The sequence below is a fragment of the Bubalus bubalis genome, chromosome 7, assembly GCF_019923935.1.
Source record: "Bubalus bubalis isolate 160015118507 breed Murrah chromosome 7, NDDB_SH_1, whole genome shotgun sequence".
Classification (NCBI taxonomy): Eukaryota; Metazoa; Chordata; class Mammalia; order Artiodactyla; family Bovidae; genus Bubalus; species Bubalus bubalis.
This window is the reverse complement of record NC_059163.1, coordinates 80010127-80029862: the sequence shown is the minus strand read 5'-3', so window position 1 is coordinate 80029862 and position 19736 is coordinate 80010127. Positions and strand designations below refer to the sequence as shown.

At 37.1% G+C, this 19736-nt stretch overlaps 2 protein-coding genes across 5 annotated transcripts in view; one reads left to right on the top strand and one right to left on the bottom strand.

The window, feature by feature from the left end:
• Positions 1 to 334: 334 nt before the first annotated feature.
• DCAF16 (DDB1 and CUL4 associated factor 16) lies at positions 335 to 11737 on the bottom strand. Of its 3 annotated transcripts, XM_025290254.2 has the most exons (3): positions 11387 to 11724; positions 9884 to 9931; positions 335 to 1720 (listed from the first exon to the last, which is right to left on the bottom strand). In XM_025290254.2, exon 3 carries the CDS (start codon positions 1098 to 1100, stop codon positions 450 to 452), a length of 651 nt encoding a protein of 216 aa, XP_025146039.2. In that variant the 5' UTR covers positions 1101 to 1720; positions 9884 to 9931; positions 11387 to 11724; the 3' UTR covers positions 335 to 449. The 3 variants fall into 3 exon arrangements, with proteins under 3 accessions (XP_025146039.2, XP_006063999.2, XP_006064000.2); XM_006063937.3 differs by lacking the exon at positions 9884 to 9931 and having other exon boundaries at positions 11387 to 11737; XM_006063938.3 differs by lacking the exon at positions 9884 to 9931 and having other exon boundaries at positions 335 to 1735.
• A 61-nt stretch (positions 11738 to 11798) lies between these two features.
• Positions 11799 to 19736, top strand: part of NCAPG (non-SMC condensin I complex subunit G) — a 46807-nt gene continuing 38869 nt past the window's right edge. For both annotated transcript variants that reach the window (XM_006063935.3, XR_006552340.1), the window contains exons 1-7: positions 11799 to 11930; positions 13056 to 13262; positions 13684 to 13912; positions 15847 to 15992; positions 16275 to 16359; positions 17336 to 17528; positions 18007 to 18156. In XM_006063935.3, coding sequence (XP_006063997.1) covers positions 11820 to 11930; positions 13056 to 13262; positions 13684 to 13912; positions 15847 to 15992; positions 16275 to 16359; positions 17336 to 17528; positions 18007 to 18156 — 1121 coding nt within the window. In that variant the 5' untranslated portion in view covers positions 11799 to 11819. The remainder of the gene's footprint in view (positions 11931 to 13055; positions 13263 to 13683; positions 13913 to 15846; positions 15993 to 16274; positions 16360 to 17335; positions 17529 to 18006; positions 18157 to 19736) is intronic.

The following is a 19736-nucleotide window of genomic DNA, read 5'->3' as shown; positions in this document are numbered from 1 at the left end:
AAGGTGTTATTAGCAGTAGCTAATTTACCAGTTTCCACAATGGCTATTCTGAAGGCTGGGTAACCAATGGGATACTGGCCTACTTTTCCTTCCCATTAATAATTAGGTATCTAGTTAAGTCCATTAGACAAGCAGAGTAAATTGTGGGGAGAACTGAGTGTGGAGAATAGTCAACTTATTTTTTTTTGTAAAAAGGTCCCTTTTAACCAATTCTCTATTGAAGTTCTCATCTCATCCACAGGGTCTTTCAAAGGGAATGCTTGAACTGCACATCTTCTGTAGTTGAGTTACAGGACTCTTGGGGTATGTATTTAGTACTGGATGGTACTTTGGCTTCTGAAGACAGGGCATAGTTTGAGAAGACATTTGTTTCTCAACTGTGGGCTGTGTTAACTGTGTTCCTTTCTCATCTGGGAACATGAGATGAGAATGAATGGTGGGTGGGTTTTTTATAGTGATGCAGTTAGGAGTTTGTTAACTGCCTTTTGGAAGTCAGTGTAGGAATAAGTAGTGTTGATGGGTTCAGTGCGGGTTGTTTCCTTAACTGTTTTAGTTAACCAGCCACAGCAACAACCAGAAACACAGGAATTAGGAATCTGTTTTAGGTATTCAGGTATGGGGGTGGCTCTACTCAATGTTCGACTTAACTGTTTGGTGGCAAACTGCAGCGCTCCATTTAGAGTGGCATGGTCTCTAGAAAGCCGGCTGGGACTTATAAGGGGCTTTTGAAAAGGTGGTACTCCACAAGAAGCCAGAGGAGGCCATTCAGGAATTGGTTCCAGTTTGGGTACACAATGGGAGCAATGAGAGAGTCTCAGACCTATCTCTCGAAGTATATGGACTGGTGTGCTAGCATCCAGGAGTTTAGCATGATATAACCAGGAATTAGGATTTAAAGGTTTCCAAGTTGTAGAATATTTTAAAAGGCACTTAACCTGCCAGGCAAGACTCTCAAGAGGTGTTAGGTTGGGCACCACAGGGTCCTCTTCTTCAGAGGAATCCCACTCTTCCCCAGAACTCTCATTTAGGTAGTTAGTGTTTTCTTCTTCCTCACTTTCTGATTCTGATAAGGGATCAGGAGAGGGATTTCTAGGACCCATTAAAATAGACCAACAGTATAGGAAAAAAGGTACCAGAAAAAGGTAACAATCTAAGCCAGCAAAACACTGACACTGGCAAATAAAGCAAAAGATGAGAAATTGTTTCAATAAGATTCACTTGTTTCTTAGTCTGTTATACACACATAGTATGCCTCTGGCTTGCGACACTGTACAGTTCTTCAAGATTATGTTGTATATTCTTCACTTACAAAGAAGACAGCTCAGTTCTCAGCACCAGTTCAGTGTGTAAAAGTTAGTCACTTACCAGTGGCACAGGTCAGAGTCTCTCCTTCAAATCCTGGCTACTGAAGAAAAGAAGAGGTCATCCTATAGACAAGCTGATTTGCTTAGCATGGTCTCAACTGGTTGCGATTTCATGAAGAGACACTTTGTGTACTCTTTTTTGTTGGCAGAGATATTGTATCTATTTGGTAATGAAAAAAAACTCAGTGATTGCCTTCTTTGTCAGCTGGTGCAGTAACTTTTGTGCAGGGGGATGGTGGGATGAGTTGCCAAGGATTTGTCTGGTGTGCAACGATCCGATGTTTTCCATAGATGGTGCAAATGCCCTTGGAAACTGGCGACTTAGTTGCTGGACCATCTGCAAAGGTAGCCTTAACCTGTGAATGAGAAGACTCCAGACATGATATTAAAGCTTGAAAGCACTGGGTAACATTATTATCCATCTAATTTCATAGAGTATCCAAGCACACTGATGCTAAGCAAGAAGCCTTACTGGCTTTCCCATCTTCAGCACATAAACTTAGGCAGATTCTCCAACTGGGACTGGCTCCTACCATGACAAAATTGGGAAGGAGAGCCTGGGGTCACTTTAATCCTTTGTTGGTACATGCCTGGACTAGTTTGTTTTTTACTATGCAGTTCTAGATGGAAAAGCCTGGTAGGCTACAGTCCATGGGGTCGCAAAGAGTCTGGACACGACTGAGCGACTTCACCTGTTCACCCAGACCAGATAATTATCTACCAAAGCAGATTGCTTATGCTCCGAACTCCAAATAGGGAGCTGTAAAAGGTACCTTTTTATCTTTAGAGGTGCTTCTTGGCATTAATTTTAGGAGATCTGTCCCCATTGTAGTTTCTAGATGTTAGAACTCTTGCTGGGACTCAGAGGTTGTGGTCCTATGACTACTCTACAGATCATGGCAGGTATAAATTTTAATAATAGCAGGAATTACAATGACTATAAACAGCTTAAATTCATAATTAAAAGACAGACACTCAGAATGAATTGACAAAACAAAATAAGATTCAGTAACATACTTTAAAGCAAAAAGACCCAAAAAGGTCAAAACCAGAAATATGAAAAAAGATGTTATCAGGTAACTGTGGACCAGAATAAAGCTCAGATAGCAATCTTAATACCCAATAAAAAATATTTCAAACCAGAAAATATAAGGAACAAAGATGGATGTTATAATACAGGTAAAAGTGAAAGAATAAAAGTGATATACTCATAATAAATGTCTATGAACCTAAAAGCACATCCTTAAAGTTTCTCAGGTAATGACTAATAGAACTGAGGGGGGAATATAAACAGAGATATAAGCATTCTGAAACAGTTAAAAATATTAATATGCTCTAGGAACTATAAAACACAAACACAGAAATATTTCATGTATTAAATTATAAAGCATAACTAGATTCCAAAGGGTCAATTTCATTTAAATTGTCTGACCATAGTGCAATAAAAGTAGCTGTTAAAAGTAATTATTGGTTAGGAAACTAAATAACTCATGGATTAGTAAAATGGATATCATAAAATATATTAAATATAAGATTGAATGGTAATATAACCATACAAGGCAAAATTTGTGGGTCATGGCTGAACCAGTACCTAGAAGAAATTCATAGCTTTGAATACACTTGTGAGGAAATAAGGAAGTTTAAATACCCACAAGTTAGGCATTCAAGATAACAGAAAAAAGTAACAGCAAAATAAGCAGAAAAGAAATAATAAAGGCAGAAATTAAATAGTGTATAACAGAAAAATAGATTAATAAAACTGAAAGACAGTTTTCTGAAACTATGAATAAGAAAAACAAAACTGGTGAGATTTATCAAGAAAGAGATTTATAAAATACTAAAATTCATACAAGAAATAGGTAACCTGAATAAAACAGACCAGTATTAAACAAAGTGAAAAGGTAATAACTGCCTATTAAAAACACCACTCTCATAAGAGACTTCCATTAAACTTCCAAGAAAATTAATACATATTTTATATTAACTGTTCCAGAAAAAAGCAAAAAAGCATAAAACTGATTAGCTTCTTTCATGAGGATAATAAAACATTAATTAAATCTAGAGATGAAGCATATAAGAAAGATACAGGCTCATTTTACTTGCAAAAATTTCAGATACTACCTAACGAAATGTAATAGTGTAATAAAGAAAAAAAGAATGTCATAATCATGTAGAGCTTGAAAGCAAGAACATCTCAGTTTCATAAATTTATAAATATAAATCACTATAGTAATAAAACAGAAAAAATGAGATAATTTTATCAATTGTGGAAATTTAACTCTTCTTAGTTTTTGATCAACGCCTATTTATGACTTAAAAAAACAAAACACTTTTACCAGATTGGAAGAGAAAGCTACTTTCTCATCATGGTAAAACTTATCTACCAAAAACTTTCAGCAAATATTATCCTAAATGAGAAATTTAGATATATTCTCTTTAAAAATGAATCACATAAGGGTGATCCTGATGACTGATACTGTGTAACAAAGTACCAAAGTCCTGCTGCTACTGCTAAGTCGCTTCAGTTGCGTCCGACTCTTGTGCGACCCCAGAGACAGCAGCCCACCCGTCCCTGTGATTCTCCAGGCAAGAACACTAGAGTGGGTTGCCATTTCCTTCTCCAATGCATGAAAGTGAAAAGTGAAAGTGAAGTCGTGCAGTCATGTCCGACTCTTAGCGACCCCATGGACTGCAGCCTACCAGGCTCCTCCATCCATGGGATTTTCCAGGCAGGAAGTCCTAGTCAACATTATTATTATTTTTTAAAAAGGGTGAGAACTGTAAAGAGATAAAACTACTATTTTACAGATGATATGGTCATCCAAATTAAAAAAAAACCCCTAAGATATAAACTATTAGAGCTACCAAAAAAGCTCAACATGGTTCCTGAATCTCTTTTCTAATTCACAGATTAACCTATGAATATTCATTAATTTGTTTATATAGCACTTACTCTTTGCCAAATACTATTCTAGGAATTTGGAGAAGGCAATGGCACCCCACTCCAGTACTCTTGCCTGGAGAATCCCAGGGACGGGGGAGCCTGGTGGGCTGCTGTCTATGGGGTCGCATAGAGTCGGACACGACTGAAGCAACTTAGCAGCAGCAGCAGCATTCTAGGAATTGCACAAATACTACTCACTGAAATTCTAACAATCCTGTAAGATAGGTACTTTTATTGTCCCCATTTTATACATGAGGTTTAAGCTACTTGTCCAGAGTCCTATATCTACAAAATGATAGGATTTGACCACAGGCACTCTTAACTTCTATACCAGCAATACGGACCATAAAATATATTACATAAACACTTTCACAATAAAGAAAAAAAAAAAAAAAAAACTCAGACCAACCCTATGAAGGATTTAAGAACTAATCAATAATATGCAAGACCTCTACAAAGAAGACTGTAAAATTCTAATCAAGGACACAGATAATTTAAAATAAACAGACATTCCATGCTCTTGGATGGAACAAATGAATACTATAAAGATAACTTTTTTCCAAATTAATTCATGCAATCCTCATATGTTAAGAATAAAATTCCATATATAGCTACATCAACTATTTAAACAGAAGAGTAAAGGAGGTTCTTGGCTTACAGGATATTAACACATATTAGAGAAGCTGCAGAAATTAAAATAAGGTAGAGTTAGTATAAGAACAGGGCTTCTCTGGTGGAGTATACGAACAAATAGTCCAATGGAACAAAGCTCAGAAATAGAGCCACATAAAATTTTAGAATGTAATAAAAAGTTAGCACATAAATCAAGGGGGGATGAATCCATCTAGCACATAATATTGGTAAATCTGGCTCATATGAAGAAAAATAAAAGTTACTTATATAATGCCACATACAAAAGAGGACTCATGAGAGATTAAAGATCTAAGTGAGAAGACTATATATTCACTAGAATATAATGCAGGAGAATATCTTTGTGACTTAGGAGCAGAGGACTTCTTAAAAAAAAAACAAACCATAAAGCACAAGAGAAACTATGATGAGTTCAATCACATCAAAATTAATCCTTTTTGGACTGAAGTAAAGACATCAAGAAAGAAGTTAATTACAAATCAACAACAAAGGTAGCAATCTCAATAAAGAAATGGGCAAAGGACAAAAACACCCAGTTTACAGAAGAAAAAATCCACAGGCCATTAACTCTATGTGAGTAAAGAGATATCACATTATTCTATTATTTTGGTAAAAATTAGGAAGATAGATAAGACTGAAGGAATTCCTTTAGAAACCAGCACTATTGGTGGGATTATAGACTGGACTGAAGACTCTTGAGAGTCCCTTGGACTGCAAGGAGATCCAACCAGTCCATTCTGAAGGAGATCAGCCCTGGGTGTTCTTTGGAAGGAATGACGCTAAAGCTGAAACTCCAGTACTTTGGCCACCTTATGCAAAGAGTTGACTCATTGGAAAAGACTCTGATGCTGGGAGGGACTGGGGGCAGGAGGAGAAGGGGACGACAGAGGATGAGATGGCTGGATGGCATCACTGACTTGATGGACGTGAGTCTGAGTGAACTCCAGGAGTTGGTGATGGACAGGGAGGCCTGGCGTGCTGCGATTCATAGGGTTGCAAAGAGTCAGACATGTCTGAGCAACTGAACTGAATTGAACCTTTCTGAAGAGCAATCTGGCAGCACTACTTAGCTAGACTATCTGCACATCTCAGGATCCAGCAATTCTACTCTTGGGTTTATATAACAGAGAAAATCTCCAGAAAACCAACATATATTCTGAAGCTTCACCTTTGATGGTAAAGAATTAGAAGCATTCAAAGTTTCCATCCCTAGAGGAATGGATAGGTAACATGTGATGAAAGCACATTAGAAGTATACATAGCAACACAGATGCACTAAAAGCATAGGTTAAATTGCCGAGTTGGCCATGACTTAGCAACTGAACAACAACAAATGAAATAAGCAAAACCAAAGTATCAACATTCCACTTATGCCATTCTGTAAGAATGATTTTCAAAATGAAAGTCTGTAACATCTCTAGGGTCTAGAGGTGATAAGGGCTGGCTTTGTGTCAGTAATGTTCATCTAAAGAACATTTCTCTGGGACTTCCTGGTAGTTCAGTGGTAAAGATGCCATGCTCCCAACGCAGGGGACACAGGTTAGATATCTGCTCTGGGAACTAAGATTCCACATGCTGTGCAGCATGGCCAAATAAAATAAGAGAATATTTCTCTGGCTTCTACTCATTCTTTTTTATCTAATTTAGTTCTCAGCAGTGGCACATATTAGGGGCTTAGCAAGTTTTTAAAAAAAATTAATGAGAGAATGGTAGAGCCTGTTATAAGTTAACTACACAAGCATGTTTTACTTTCATTTTAGGGAGACAAAAATATGAAAATTTTAATATACATGTATGAGAAAGATATATAGACATATGAAATAATATTTAAAAACAGGATCAACAAAGATACTATTAAAGCCATACAAAGGGAATTGCTTGTAACTTAAACTTCATTTTTAAGAATACTTTAAAAAGTTTATAATATTACCTACTTCAATCTGAAAACAAAAAAATTATAAATGTATTGTAAGTATTTTATTGAGATAGGTTTTAGCTTTTAATTCTTCTGTCCTCATAGTTTTACTATTTTCATTCAACCAGATTCCATCTGCAAGACTATTAATTGGCTATACTTTAGTTATTGTGCTATTCAAAGCATTCTTTAAAAGGCTCATTCTACTGTAGCAGAAATAAGACAAAGTTTTTTGAAGGCATCTATAAATTCTAGAGTGAACCCATCCTGTTAACCTCTTACATTCCACAGGCACTAGAGTGTGTTAGTTGCTCAGTCGTATCCGACTCTCTGCAACCCGCATGGACTGTAGCCTGCCAGGCTCCTCTGTCCATGGGATTTTCCAGGCAAGAATACTGGAGTAGGTTGCCATTTCCTTCTCCAGGGGATGTTCCCAACTCAGGGATCAAACCCAGGTCTCCTGTATTGCAGGCAGATTCTTTACTGTCTCAGCCATTGCAGAAGCAGTTATAGGCATATCAAAACTGAATTACTGGGAAATCCCATGGACAGAGAGCCAGGCAGGCTACACTCCATGGGGTCGCAGAGTTGGACACGACTTAGCAACAACATGTATATGTATATGATGATAAAGTAACTGAACAAAAAACATAAAAACTGAATTAATCACTCTATATACTCCCATGTAAAATTTACCTTAAGAATGGTTTTTCTGTAATTTCAGAAATAGCCTTACTATACAAATTCTTTAGTTTGCTTAGTTTAATTGCTACAATTTCTTTTCCCCAATAGCATTAAAAGTCAAGACACAAATAAGCGAAAGGCAGTGAGTTTAATATAGCATCTTTTTAAAAATAAAGCCAGTTTTATTGAGGTATGATTGACAAATTGTACATATTTAACATGTACATGGTATCCTGAGATATGTATTCACCGTGAAATGATTACCACAATCAAGCTAATGAACATATTCATCACCTCACAGGTTTGTTTTATTTTTGCATGTGATGTGATGAGAACACTTAGAATCTACTCTCAGTATTTCAAGTATACATAATTAACTATCATCACCACAACATACATTAGGTCCCAGAGTTTGTATGCTTTGGCATCTTCCTATTTCCTTTACCCGCTGCTGCTGCTGCTAAGTCGCTTCAGTCGTGTTCGACTCTGTGCGACCCCATAGACGGCAGCCCACCAGGCTCCCGCATCCCTGGGATTCTCCAGGCAAGAACACTGGAGTGGGTTGCCATTTCCTTCTCCAAAGCCTGAAAGTGAAAAGTGATAGTGAAGTTGCTCAGTGGTGTCCGACTCTTAGCGACCCCATGGACTGCAGCCCACCAGGCTCCTCCATCCATGGGATTTTCTAGGCAAGAGTACTGGAGTGGGGTGCCATTGCCTTTACCTGCTAGCCACTGATAACTCCCTTTCTACTCTGTTACTGTGAGTTCAACTTTTTGAGATTTCACATGTAAATAGGATCATATAGGATTTGTCTGTTTGGTTTATTTCATATGGCAGAATGTCCTCCAGGTTGACCCATGTTGCTGTAAATTGTAGAATTTCTTTTTTTTTAAAGATTGAATCATGTCTGTATATAAATGTTACATCTTCTTTATCCATTTACTCATTGATGGATACTTATTTCCACATCTTGGCTACTGTGAATAATGCTGCAATAAACATGGGAATGCAGATACATCTTTGAAATAGTACTTTTATTTCCTTTGGATATATACCAAGAAGGGGGATTCCTGGATCATATGACAGTTCTATTTTTACTTTTTTGAGGGACTTTCATATTGCTGCCCACCAACATGTATCAGTGTCCCTTTTTCTGTACATCCTCATCAACACTTGTTATCTTTAGACTTTTTAATAGTCATTCTGACAGATGTGAAGTGATACTTTACTGTGGTTTTCATTTGCATTTCCCTGATGATTCATGATGTTGACCACCTTTTCATATAGTGGTTGGCCATTTGCATGTGTTCTTTGGAAAATCTGTCTATTCAGGTCCTTTGCTCATTTTTAATTAGGTTATTATTATTAATTCACTATTGAATTGTATGAGTCTTATATGTTTTTTCTATTAACTCCTTATGGGATATATGGTTTGCAACTATCTTCTACCATTCCAAAACTGACATTTTTGTAATCCAGTATCTTTTTAAAAAAAGTTTTCAGATTATGTTAAAAAAATACTGAACAAAGACACATTATTAAACCTCACCTCCACGGAGCTAATCAAGATAGTTAGGCTGACCTCTGGTGGCCAATGCCTCACCCTTCAGTAACTGATAAAATGGTATGAATCTGTGATGAGATAATCCAATAAAATATGGTAAAGGAAATAACAGAATTGCACAGTTAAAAAAGCAACAAAGGTAGCAGACACCCAAAGCATAAGGAAGCATGAGCAATAAAAGGCTCCAAAGTAAGAAAAATGCCTCCAAATATTAGTTTGTTCAAACTTTTAGTTCACCAATTGATTTTAGATGAAAAACAAATGGTAAGTTCAGTGGTTCCCAAAGTAAGAATAGTTCTACACTAATACTGCAGCCACTAGCTCCATTTAGCATTTGAAATGTGGCTAGTGTAAAATAATTCTCAATTTATGTTGAACACATGTTGAAATGCTATTTTGGATATACTTGGTTAAAAAAAATAGTGCTCTTTCTACGTTTCTTTCACCACAGCTATCTAGATATTCTACATTTTAATCTACAGTGAGATTATAATTGTTATCAAGCATATTCCATGTACTCTTAAACCTCTATGATTTTCCTCAGCTGATTAACCTAAAGTACCCACACATCTTGCCTTTTCAGAAATTAGACATTTTGATAATTTTGAAATTATGGGGACTCCAACTGCTACCATATTTATTATTTTAACTAGCATTTGAATACCTACAATATTTCAGGAATTAGGACTATGAAGCAAGGGAATGGATGAACAAATTATGGCATACTCAAACAACAGACTATTAGAGAAACCTATCTGTACCTCAGTTTCCTCTTCTTAAAAAGCAGAAAGTAGTTTCAAGGGTTGTATCTGAGGATTAAATGAAGTAAAGTGCTTAAAACAGTGTCTTGGCATAAAAGGTAATGAAATAAAATACAATTTCATGGCAAGAAAAGAAAAATTAAAACGTAAAATTTTTCTCCATTTGGGCCTCTTTCCTCCCCTTTAGTGTGTGTTGTGTAGCTGCACTAATCAGAACTCCTAGAAGATAACCTTCCTTCTCAATCTTGTAAGGGGTCTCGTATGACCTACTACTCTCTTCACACCCATAGATCTGGATTGTGTAAACTGTCAATAATGCGCTGACAGTCACCCTTCGTCTCCAAAACATATATAATCGTGCTTAAGACCTCTATAGGGCAGAACAGTCCTCAGAGCTTCTTGAAAGACTACCTCATGGGTTATAATCCTCAGGTTGCCTTAAGTAAAATTTTCCTTTTCCTTCCTAGATCAATCACTGATTACTTTTTCCTAGACAAAGGGTCCATAAGGTGTTCAGTTACTGTTATGAAAGTATCAATATGAATAAACTTCAAAAATAACAGTTATGGGAAAAAGCAGGTTCCATATGATTATTCATATAACGTTAGAACATGAAAACAATACAGTATACTTATTCATAGATTTATTCATATGTCATTAACACACAAAAGTTAACAGTAAATTAAGAAAATCTCCACCCCCCCCCCAAAAAAAGAAGTAAGTCCATTACTGCTGGGGAGGGAAGATAGTTTGATAGGAAAAAGGCGTACATGAAGCACTGTAATCTAATTCTTTAGTTGGCTGTAGTATGGAGATGTTGATTTCTACCTGAAATAATTCCATTAAAAAAAATTCTGAAGGCAATTTATCTTAATCTCTATACCCTTTTCCAATCTGTGTTTTCCTTTGTTGAAAACATTGCCCTTAGATACCTTTGTGGGGCTTCCCTGGTGGCTCAGTGGCTCCCTCCTGCCAAAGCAGGAGATGCGGGTTAGATCCCAGGGTGGGGAAGATCCCGTGGAGGAGGAAATGGCAACCCACTCCAGTATTCTTGCCTGGGAAATCCCACGGACAGAGCAGCCTGACGGGCTACAGTCCCTGGGATCGCAAAGAGTTGGACACGACTTAGCGACTAATCAACATGCACGTTTGTAAACCAGGCCTTCAAAGCCCGTACATCTACATCAAGCTGTATCTAAATTAACTCGTGCCTCTCTTCCCCAACTGCCTCCCACATTTGCAGACTCTCCACCAGCAATTTCACTGTGGGGAGAGGTTTAAGGAATCAGATGTGGGCATTGACCATTAGGACAACCGCTCAGAATTAAAAAGCGGCTCGCCTACATTAGACGACCTCGGAACATCTCCTTTCTCAGTAGAAGCCGGTGCGCTGCGCAGCACTCCCAGGCGCCCCAGCCTTCCCTCCTCCACGTATCTCCAAACGAACTCCTCCCCTTTAGGGGGAGCAGGGATCCTTCCCCTAGGCAGAGTCCCTGTTCTCACCCATGGAGGATTCTTTCTTCTTCCTCGCCTCACCCCCAGCCGCAAGACCCGATTAGGCCTAGCGCCACCAGCTCGGCTCCAATAGTCGAATCTCCACAGGGTTCGCACTCCCAGCGGATATCTCTTCCGGGGTAGCCAATGACCTTTTCTCTAGAAACGCCAAGTCCCCCCTATTAAAACGGCTTAAAAGACCCTCAGCGCATGCGCCCAAGCCGCGATGTTGAAGGCGGTGGATTCATCTCTTCCAGCTCTCGCCGCTCTACGCACTCGCGGTAGTCTCGCGGTATTTCCTTCTCCCGCGGGAGTTGTTTAAACGCTTTGGCGGTAACCACGCCCTCGACTGTCTGCCTCCCAGTGGAGATGCGGACGGTGGTCCGTCTGGCCAGCTGTAGGCGAACGTGAACAGGGTTTGTCTCGGCCGGGTACTGGCGCCATGGGGAAGGAGAAGAGACTGCTGCCGATTAAGGAGGCCTTCCAGCTGGCGCAGCAGCCTCACCAGAACCAGGCGAAGCTGGTGGTGGCACTGAACCGCACCTACGGCTCGGTAAGCGCGGCCGCCCGCGGTCCGGAGCCCCCGCCTCTCCCCTCCCCGGCCTCTCTCCCAGGGGCTTCCCGCTACCCTCCCGACTAATCTCACCACGACTCTAGGCTCTTCAACCTTTCAGACCTGGTTCGAAGAGGCCTACGGCGTGGACCGTTAATTCTCTGGCGGCGAATCTAAGAGAAATGTTTGCGCGCACCGGGGCGACCTAGTGTAGGGCTGCATCCTGGGTCCTGAACGCGGTGGCTCAACGGTTGTTGTCCTTCTGGTCACCGCCCACATCTGATTACTTAAACCTCGCGCCACAATGAAATTGCATGAAATCACCAATTAGCAAATTAATTGTTAGCACCAGACTCTTCCTAGTCACGTAAATACTGTTTGCTTCCTTTTGAATGAAGCCTTGAGACGAATAGGACAATGGATTTCGGGAAAATAAATTATCTTGAGGTGCTAGAAAAATTATGTCAGTATAATAGGGCTTGAGGATATGAGACAGGATGTGAAAGTTGTTATCGGAAAGGAATTGCTGTGTAATATTAAGGGTAATGGGCTTCCCCTGTGGCTCAGCGGTAAAGAATACGCCTGCCGTTCAGGAGCCTCAGGAGACGCGGGTTCGATCCCTGAGTCGGGAAGATCCCCTGGAGGAGGGCATGGCATTCTTGCCCTGGTATTCTCCAGTATTCTTGGCTTGGAGAATTCCATGGACAGCGGAACTTGGCAGGCTACAGTCCATAGGGTCGCAAAGAGTCAGACGCAACTGCAGCGACTACTCGCCCACGCACATTAAAGGTAATTTGGTAAAATGCAGACGCTGTTATTGATTTTGGATTGTTCATAAAGAAGCAAATTTTTACTAAACCGGTACCAAGGCATCATATGGAGAATTAAAGAGTGTTGAAAAAAATATCGGAAGAATTCTTTTCACTGTCAAAATTAACGTTGTTTTCTTCCTGGGAGATGTACATTTCTCTAGAGAGAGATTTGTGCAGATTTATTTCGATGGTTTGGATAAGTGAGAGTTTACTAAATAATGATTTTAGTTTGTGGTAGGGCTGGTGTTTTCAGCGTTTTAGAGTAATGTTGAGAAAAAAGGATTTAATCCATGCAGTTTCTTTTCTCTTTCAGGTGGATGACAAAACAGATTTTCATGAGGAGTTTGTTCATTACCTTAAATATGCTATGGTGGTCTATAAACGAGAACCAGCTGTGGAAAGAGTAATAGAATTTGCCGCAAAGTTTGTTACTTCATTTCACCAATCAGATATGGAAAATGATGAAGAGGAGGAGGAGGATGGTGGCATTTTAAATTATTTGCTTACTTTTCTATTAAAGGTATAGGAAAACTAGAATTTCAGGAGAATAGTATAGAAAATTTTGCTATTTTAAAAGGGCCATAGGAGTTTGTGCATCTTAGGGAATGAAATATCTGATAATTGAGAAATGTAAAGGAAATATTAGAGCTGTCGTTAAGATTAAAATGTGGACTTTTAAAAATAGCTCTGCATTAAATTTTTAATGACCATTCTAAGCCAATTCTTACAAACATTTGTTTTAAATGGGTTCTCTATTTTAGAAGTGAGAGTTCCTACAAAGAGGAATGAATATGCTTTTGTAATTTAGTGAATGTTTTAGACTATATTTTGAGTCTTTGTGGTATGGAATGTGTATTTAGTATGCCTATGGATCAAGGTTTTTTTTGCAAGTTGATAATGGTATGTGACTTGGAGTAAATTTTGATTTGTTTCTGTTTTAGTCTCATGAAGCAAACAGCAATGCAGTTAGATTTAGAGCGTGCCAGCTCATAAACAAGCTCTTGGGAAATATGCCAGAAAATGCCCAGATTGATGATGATTTGTTTGATAAAATTAATGAAGCCATGCTTATTAGATTGAAAGATAAAGTTCCAAATGTAAGGATACAGGCAGTTCTTGCTCTTTCACGCCTTCAGGATCCCAAAGATGATGAATGCCCAGTGGTTAATGGTATGTATAGTTCCCTAAATCCTTTTTCAGTTTTGTTGATTTTGTTAAATTCTCAGCAGATGAATTTTCTTATGACATATTATGGAAGAGTATAGTTCATATATATGTACACATATATAATATGATTTTGAAACATATATTAAGAAACATCTTAAACTCAAGTAGCCACCATCCAACTTAAAAAAAGAAAGAATATCATCAGTACCTTTGAAGCCTATCTTAGGTCCCACTCCAGTTCTATCACTCTCCCTCTGAATTAATGATTATTTTGAATTTTTGTTTAATTATTCTCTTGCCTTTTGTTTGTTTGAACAGTTATACATGTGTGTGTGTTCTCAGTCACTCAGTAGTGTCTGACTCTTTGCGACCCCATGGACTGTAGCCCACCAGGCACCTCTGTCCATGGGATTTTTCAGGCAGGAATTCTGGAGTGGGTTGTCATTTCCTCCTCCAGGGGATCTCCTGACCCAGGGATCATCTCCTGCGTTGGCAGACAGATTCTTTACTACCACCTGGGAAGCCCAACCACATGTATATACCTCTAAATAATGTTAAGTTTTGTCTATCATTTTGTATGTTTTATGAATCATACTATATATTTCTGTGCTCTCAACATTATTTCTAACATTCATCCGTGTTGATATATTTATTTGCTGACTTATAACATTCTGCTGTATGAGTATAAGACAATTATATTGTTTCTGATATTGATGGACCTTTTAGTTGTTTGCATTTTTTTTCCCTGTTAAAATACAGTGTTGTTGCTATGAACTTTTTTATACATGGGTTCTGGTGCACAATTTTTCTGGGATGTATACCTAAGGGTTGACTTGTTGGTATATGTCATGAGCTTTATTGGATAAGGTGCAGGTGTTCTACAAAACAGTTTATCAGTTTATATTTCCAATAACTATAAAAGTGTTCATTGAGCCCTATCCTTTCCAATGTTTGGTATTGTCATATTTTTAAATTTCTGTTTATCTGGTTATATGTATCATGTCGTTGTTATGCATCTTTTCAAATATTTAGCAACCAATTTTATTTCTTCTGTGTAATGCCTGTTAATGTGTTCTGCTCATTTTTCTATTGACTTATCTTATTAATTGGAGTTCTTTATATATTCTGAGGGGAAACCATTGGGTTATATGGATTGTAGATCTTCCTACTTTAGATGGATTATTTCACTCACTTCACTATGTCTTTTTTTGGAAAAATTCCTAATGTCAAAATTACCAATCTCTTATGGTTTGTACTTTATTTTATTTAAGAAATCTTTCTTTACCTCGGCTTGTAAAGAGAGTCGTATTCCACTTTTTTATGTATGACTAGGCTTCTTTTGGGGACTCTTCTGATTTGTTTTTCTCTTTGTCTCTTACTATCTTTATAATTTTAATAACTCGTGGTAGTTGCTATTTTTTGGTATTAAATGAAGGACATAATAATGTGTAAAATATGTATGTTTAATAGTTAACATATACTTGATGATAAAGCTGAGGAAAATCTAGAGGTAAGTATTTAAATACAGGAAATGAATTTTGTTCGGCAAAACCAGAAGTTCTCTCTTTTTAGGTTCATTAAAGATTAAAACAATGACCTCTTTATAAAAGCCATATTAGTTTAAAATAAACTGCCTTCCAGCTTAGACTTTTTTCTAAATCTTGAGTAGCAAAGACATAATCTGAATGATGGATTTTTCATGATTTTTAGGGTTATTTGTTTTCAGTTTTAGCCTTTATGCCCAGTCCATTGACTGCTTTCTCATTCTGTCCTTTTCAAAGGATGTTGGCAGAAAAGAATCTTCAGCTAAAATTAAATGTGTAAGACTAAAATATAGTAGTTTTATCATTATAAAGATTATGAAATATGGGCTATCTTATGACTATGGCTAAATAAATGTTTTGTTGCTGTACTAAAATGTATTACTCTATTTTTAGCATATGCTACTTTGATTGAAAATGATTCAAATCCAGAAGTTAGGCGGGCAGTGTTATCGTGTATTGCGCCATCAGCAAAGACTTTGCCAAAAATTGTTGGGCGCACCAAGGATGTGAAAGAAACTGTCAGAAAGCTGGCTTATCAGGTAAGTAAGTCCAGTGTCTTGTGTAGACCTGTTTTTAAAAAGACAAGAAGCCATATTCTTAAAATACCTTTGAAAAATATTTGGCATGTAAAATTTCTTCAATTGAGATTTTTATGGACAGAGTATAAATAATTTAGGTAGAATCCTATCGCATTATTGTGTTGCCAGGTATTAATTTTTTTGGAGATTGTAGATAATTTTCTTAGGTGAAGGAGATATTACTAGTTATAAAATGCATAAATTATATTGAGTTTAATGGCCATTTTTTGCTGTCTCTTAAAGGTTTTAGCTGAAAAGGTTCACATGAGAGCTCTGTCCATTGCTCAGAGAGTAATGCTCCTTCAACAAGGTCTCAATGACCGATCAGGTAATTTAAACATCTTTATACATAAAACTTTAGTAGATTTTGAAGTCAAACTAAAAGGTTTAGGAAAGAGTGTCCTATTAATAGATCAGGTAAATCTATCATTTCCACAGCCTGTCCAAGTTTATCTAGGTGTATTGTATAGAAGACATTTTTCAAGATCTTGGTTCTTAGAAGTAGCTCAGTTTGTTTTTTTCTGTGTTTGGTGTATGGAGAAACTAGAGTTTAAGGCTGTAAAAATAACCTACGTCAGCAGTAGGGCAGAATCTCTTTTTCAGCCCTCTCTCTTTAAAAAAAAATGCTATCTTATCCCTTTTGTGTATATCCTGCTATGAATGTGTTCTGTACATCTAAAACAAGTAGAAATGGTCAGACCAGTGTAATTTCCCTGTTTCCCACCTTTTCTCTTTTACAATTGGAGAATTGACTTACTGCAGTGATATGAGGAATGATATATTTTAAATTTCCAAACCCCATGAGAAGTCTCCAATGGCTTAATTTTGCCACAGCAAGAAAACCTGAGTTTGAAGGACTAATAACTAGGATGACTTTAAAAACTAAGAATAAGGTTTTTCAGTGATATTGCCTGTATGATTCACTACTGCAAATATCAGTTGTATAATACATGAAGTCAGGCAACAAGTGAAATAATAGGTATTATATATAGTCTAACATCTGAAGCCCAATGAACTCAATGAGAGAAGGAATGCACAAATATTAGGCTGTGGTAGTGGTTATATATTTGGTTCTGACCTTTTCCATTTTCACTTGAAAGTGAGGATCATAGTGACTTGTGATATCATTCTTTTAATTTTTTCTTTAGAACGCTTTGTTTTGTCTCTGTCTGGTTTCACTTTTGTAGTAAATATTGACTTAAATGTTAACATTGATCTGATAAAAATTAATTAAAGCACAAAAAATATAGGAGATGGAAGCTAGAGGGGGACTTGGTTCACCTATGTTTCCAATGACTTAACAGATGCTGTGAAACAAGCAATGCAGAAGCATCTTCTCCAAGGCTGGTTACGTTTTACTGAAGGCAATATATTAGAGTTGCTTCATCGATTGGATGTGGAAAATTCTTCTGAAGTAGCAGTCTCTGTTCTCAATGCCTTGTTTTCCATGACTCCTCTTAATGAACTGGCAGAAATCTGTAAAAATAATGACGGCAGGTATATAAAGTGCTCATTATTTGAAATATGATAATTGATGAACTTCTGTACTTAAAAGTAGTCCCTTTTACCATTACTTAAGATTGTATCGGTATCTTTTACTGAGACCTCTTAGGTTTTCTTTGCTCTGGTGAATGTCTTTTTTCCCTTTTTTTCCTCATTATATAAGAACTCACCACTTAGACTACTTTCCATTTTTTGTTTTGTTTTATTACTTTTATGTTTGCATTAGGCCTACCATGAAAAGTCCAACAGCATGCATCCCTGTTATGTTTGCTTATTTGAGACTTTCTTTTTCCTTTTTGTCTAACTATCTTCATTCTTTTTTGTGTGGATAAATTAATGACTTTGCAATTAAAGAGGTGGTGGTTATAAATCAAAGCTGCTTATTCCCAGTTTTCTACTCGGTTCAAATTTTTTTTGTGTTCAAATATTCACTGGATATTAAGATATCTTATTCTTTGCTTTTTAAATGAAGGAAATTGATTCCAGCAGATACATTAACTCCTGAATTTGCTTTGTATTGGCGTGTCCTTTGTGAACATTTGAAATCAAAAGGAGAAGAAGGTGAAGAATTTTTAGAGCAGATTTTGCCAGAGCCTGTAGTATATGCAGAGTATTTACTGAGGTAAAATATTTTCCTTTGGTTTGGACTGTGCTTGTGTTGTACTTGTGTTGTTGTGTGTTAACTTTCCAGCCCCCTCCCTCAGAGCCATGCTTGATTAAAAATAAGTTAAAATCCAGTTTTTTTGACAGACAAGGAAAAATAGGTATGCACACTGAGACTCTAGAGAATATCCTGTGCTGCTCAGTATACTAAAAGACCAAAGTCAGTATGTTTTGGGACATTTTCTTAAAATTGTTCAGACGTGATGATGAACACTTTTTGTAAGGTTGACAACGGTGTACTCCCTTTTGAAATTTGTTGGCAAAGCTTTTCTAACTGCCAGGTAGTAAATATATTTAGTAAATATTTCTGTGGGCCATACTGTCTCTCTCACAGTGACTCAATTTGCTGTGACTCTGCAAAAGCAGCCACAAAATATGTTATGAATAGATCTGGCTGTTTTCTGATAAAACTTTCATTAACTTTTGTGGACACTAAAATTTGAATTTCATGTAATTTTCACATGTACATATTTTTACTTATGTATTTATATGTATGTCATATAAAGATGTAAAAATCTTAGCTTTGATGCTGTACAAAAAACAAGGAACAGGCTGGATCTGGTGCATGGGCAAGCAATAGTTTTCCAATTGACTGGGTGGATCCCTGTGGCCTGTTTTAGTATTTATTAAAATTGTTACTGTTTGGCTTTTTGTTTGTTAGAAAGTTTTTTCAAAATATCTTTTATTTATTTGAATTACCCTGATTTCTACTTAGATCACTTTACAATTATACAAGTAAACTTGTATAAGTAAAACATGAATGCATTGTCAAAAATTCAAATACAGAAGTACATAGAATAAATATGTTTCCTCTTATCTCCTAATTCCTCAATCTCCATAGAGTTGATATTTAAACAGTTTGGGGCATACAATTCCAAACCCTCTTTCTCTGCATTTAGAGACACACATTAAATGCATAATTTTAAAACTATAACACAGACTATACATACCTTTGCTTTTTTTAAAACTACTGATACTTGAGATCATTATATATTGGTAGATACAAATCTATCACAGTTTTAACAGCATGGAACTTCATAGTATGGTGGTAATATTTAATTTGCTCTTCTCTTGATGGTTGATAGACATTTAGGATGTTCTCAGTTTTCACTGATAAAGGTGTCTTAAACTTTCTTTACATTTTTATGTTTGTTTGGGATTTTGTAGAGTTGATTCCAAGAGGTGGAATTGTTGGGCCAAAGGTTATATATATATTTTTTTTAATGAATATTGGTGTGTAGATTTTTTAACTTCATGATTTTGGTTCCCTTTTTTTTTTTGACTGCACCTTGTGGGGATCTGGTTGGATCCACTCCAACCAGGGAGTGGACCTGTGCCCCCTTCAGTGGAAGCGGAGAGTCTTAACCGCTGGACCACCAGGAAGTCCTGGTTTTGATGCATTTTTTAAAAAAGCTTTTCATACAGTATGAATTATGGGCATGAATTCTTTTTTGGGGGGAATACAGAATTATGCTTTTGCTTATGAAAGTGAAAGTGTTAGTCATTCAGTCCTATCTGACTCTTTACAACCCCATGAAC

What these genes read in the sequence shown, in the direction of transcription:
- DCAF16 (XM_006063937.3), bottom strand. Translation starts at nt 1,100, where the DNA reads ATGGGTCCTAGAAATCCCTCTCCTGATCCCTTATCAGAATCAGAAAGT.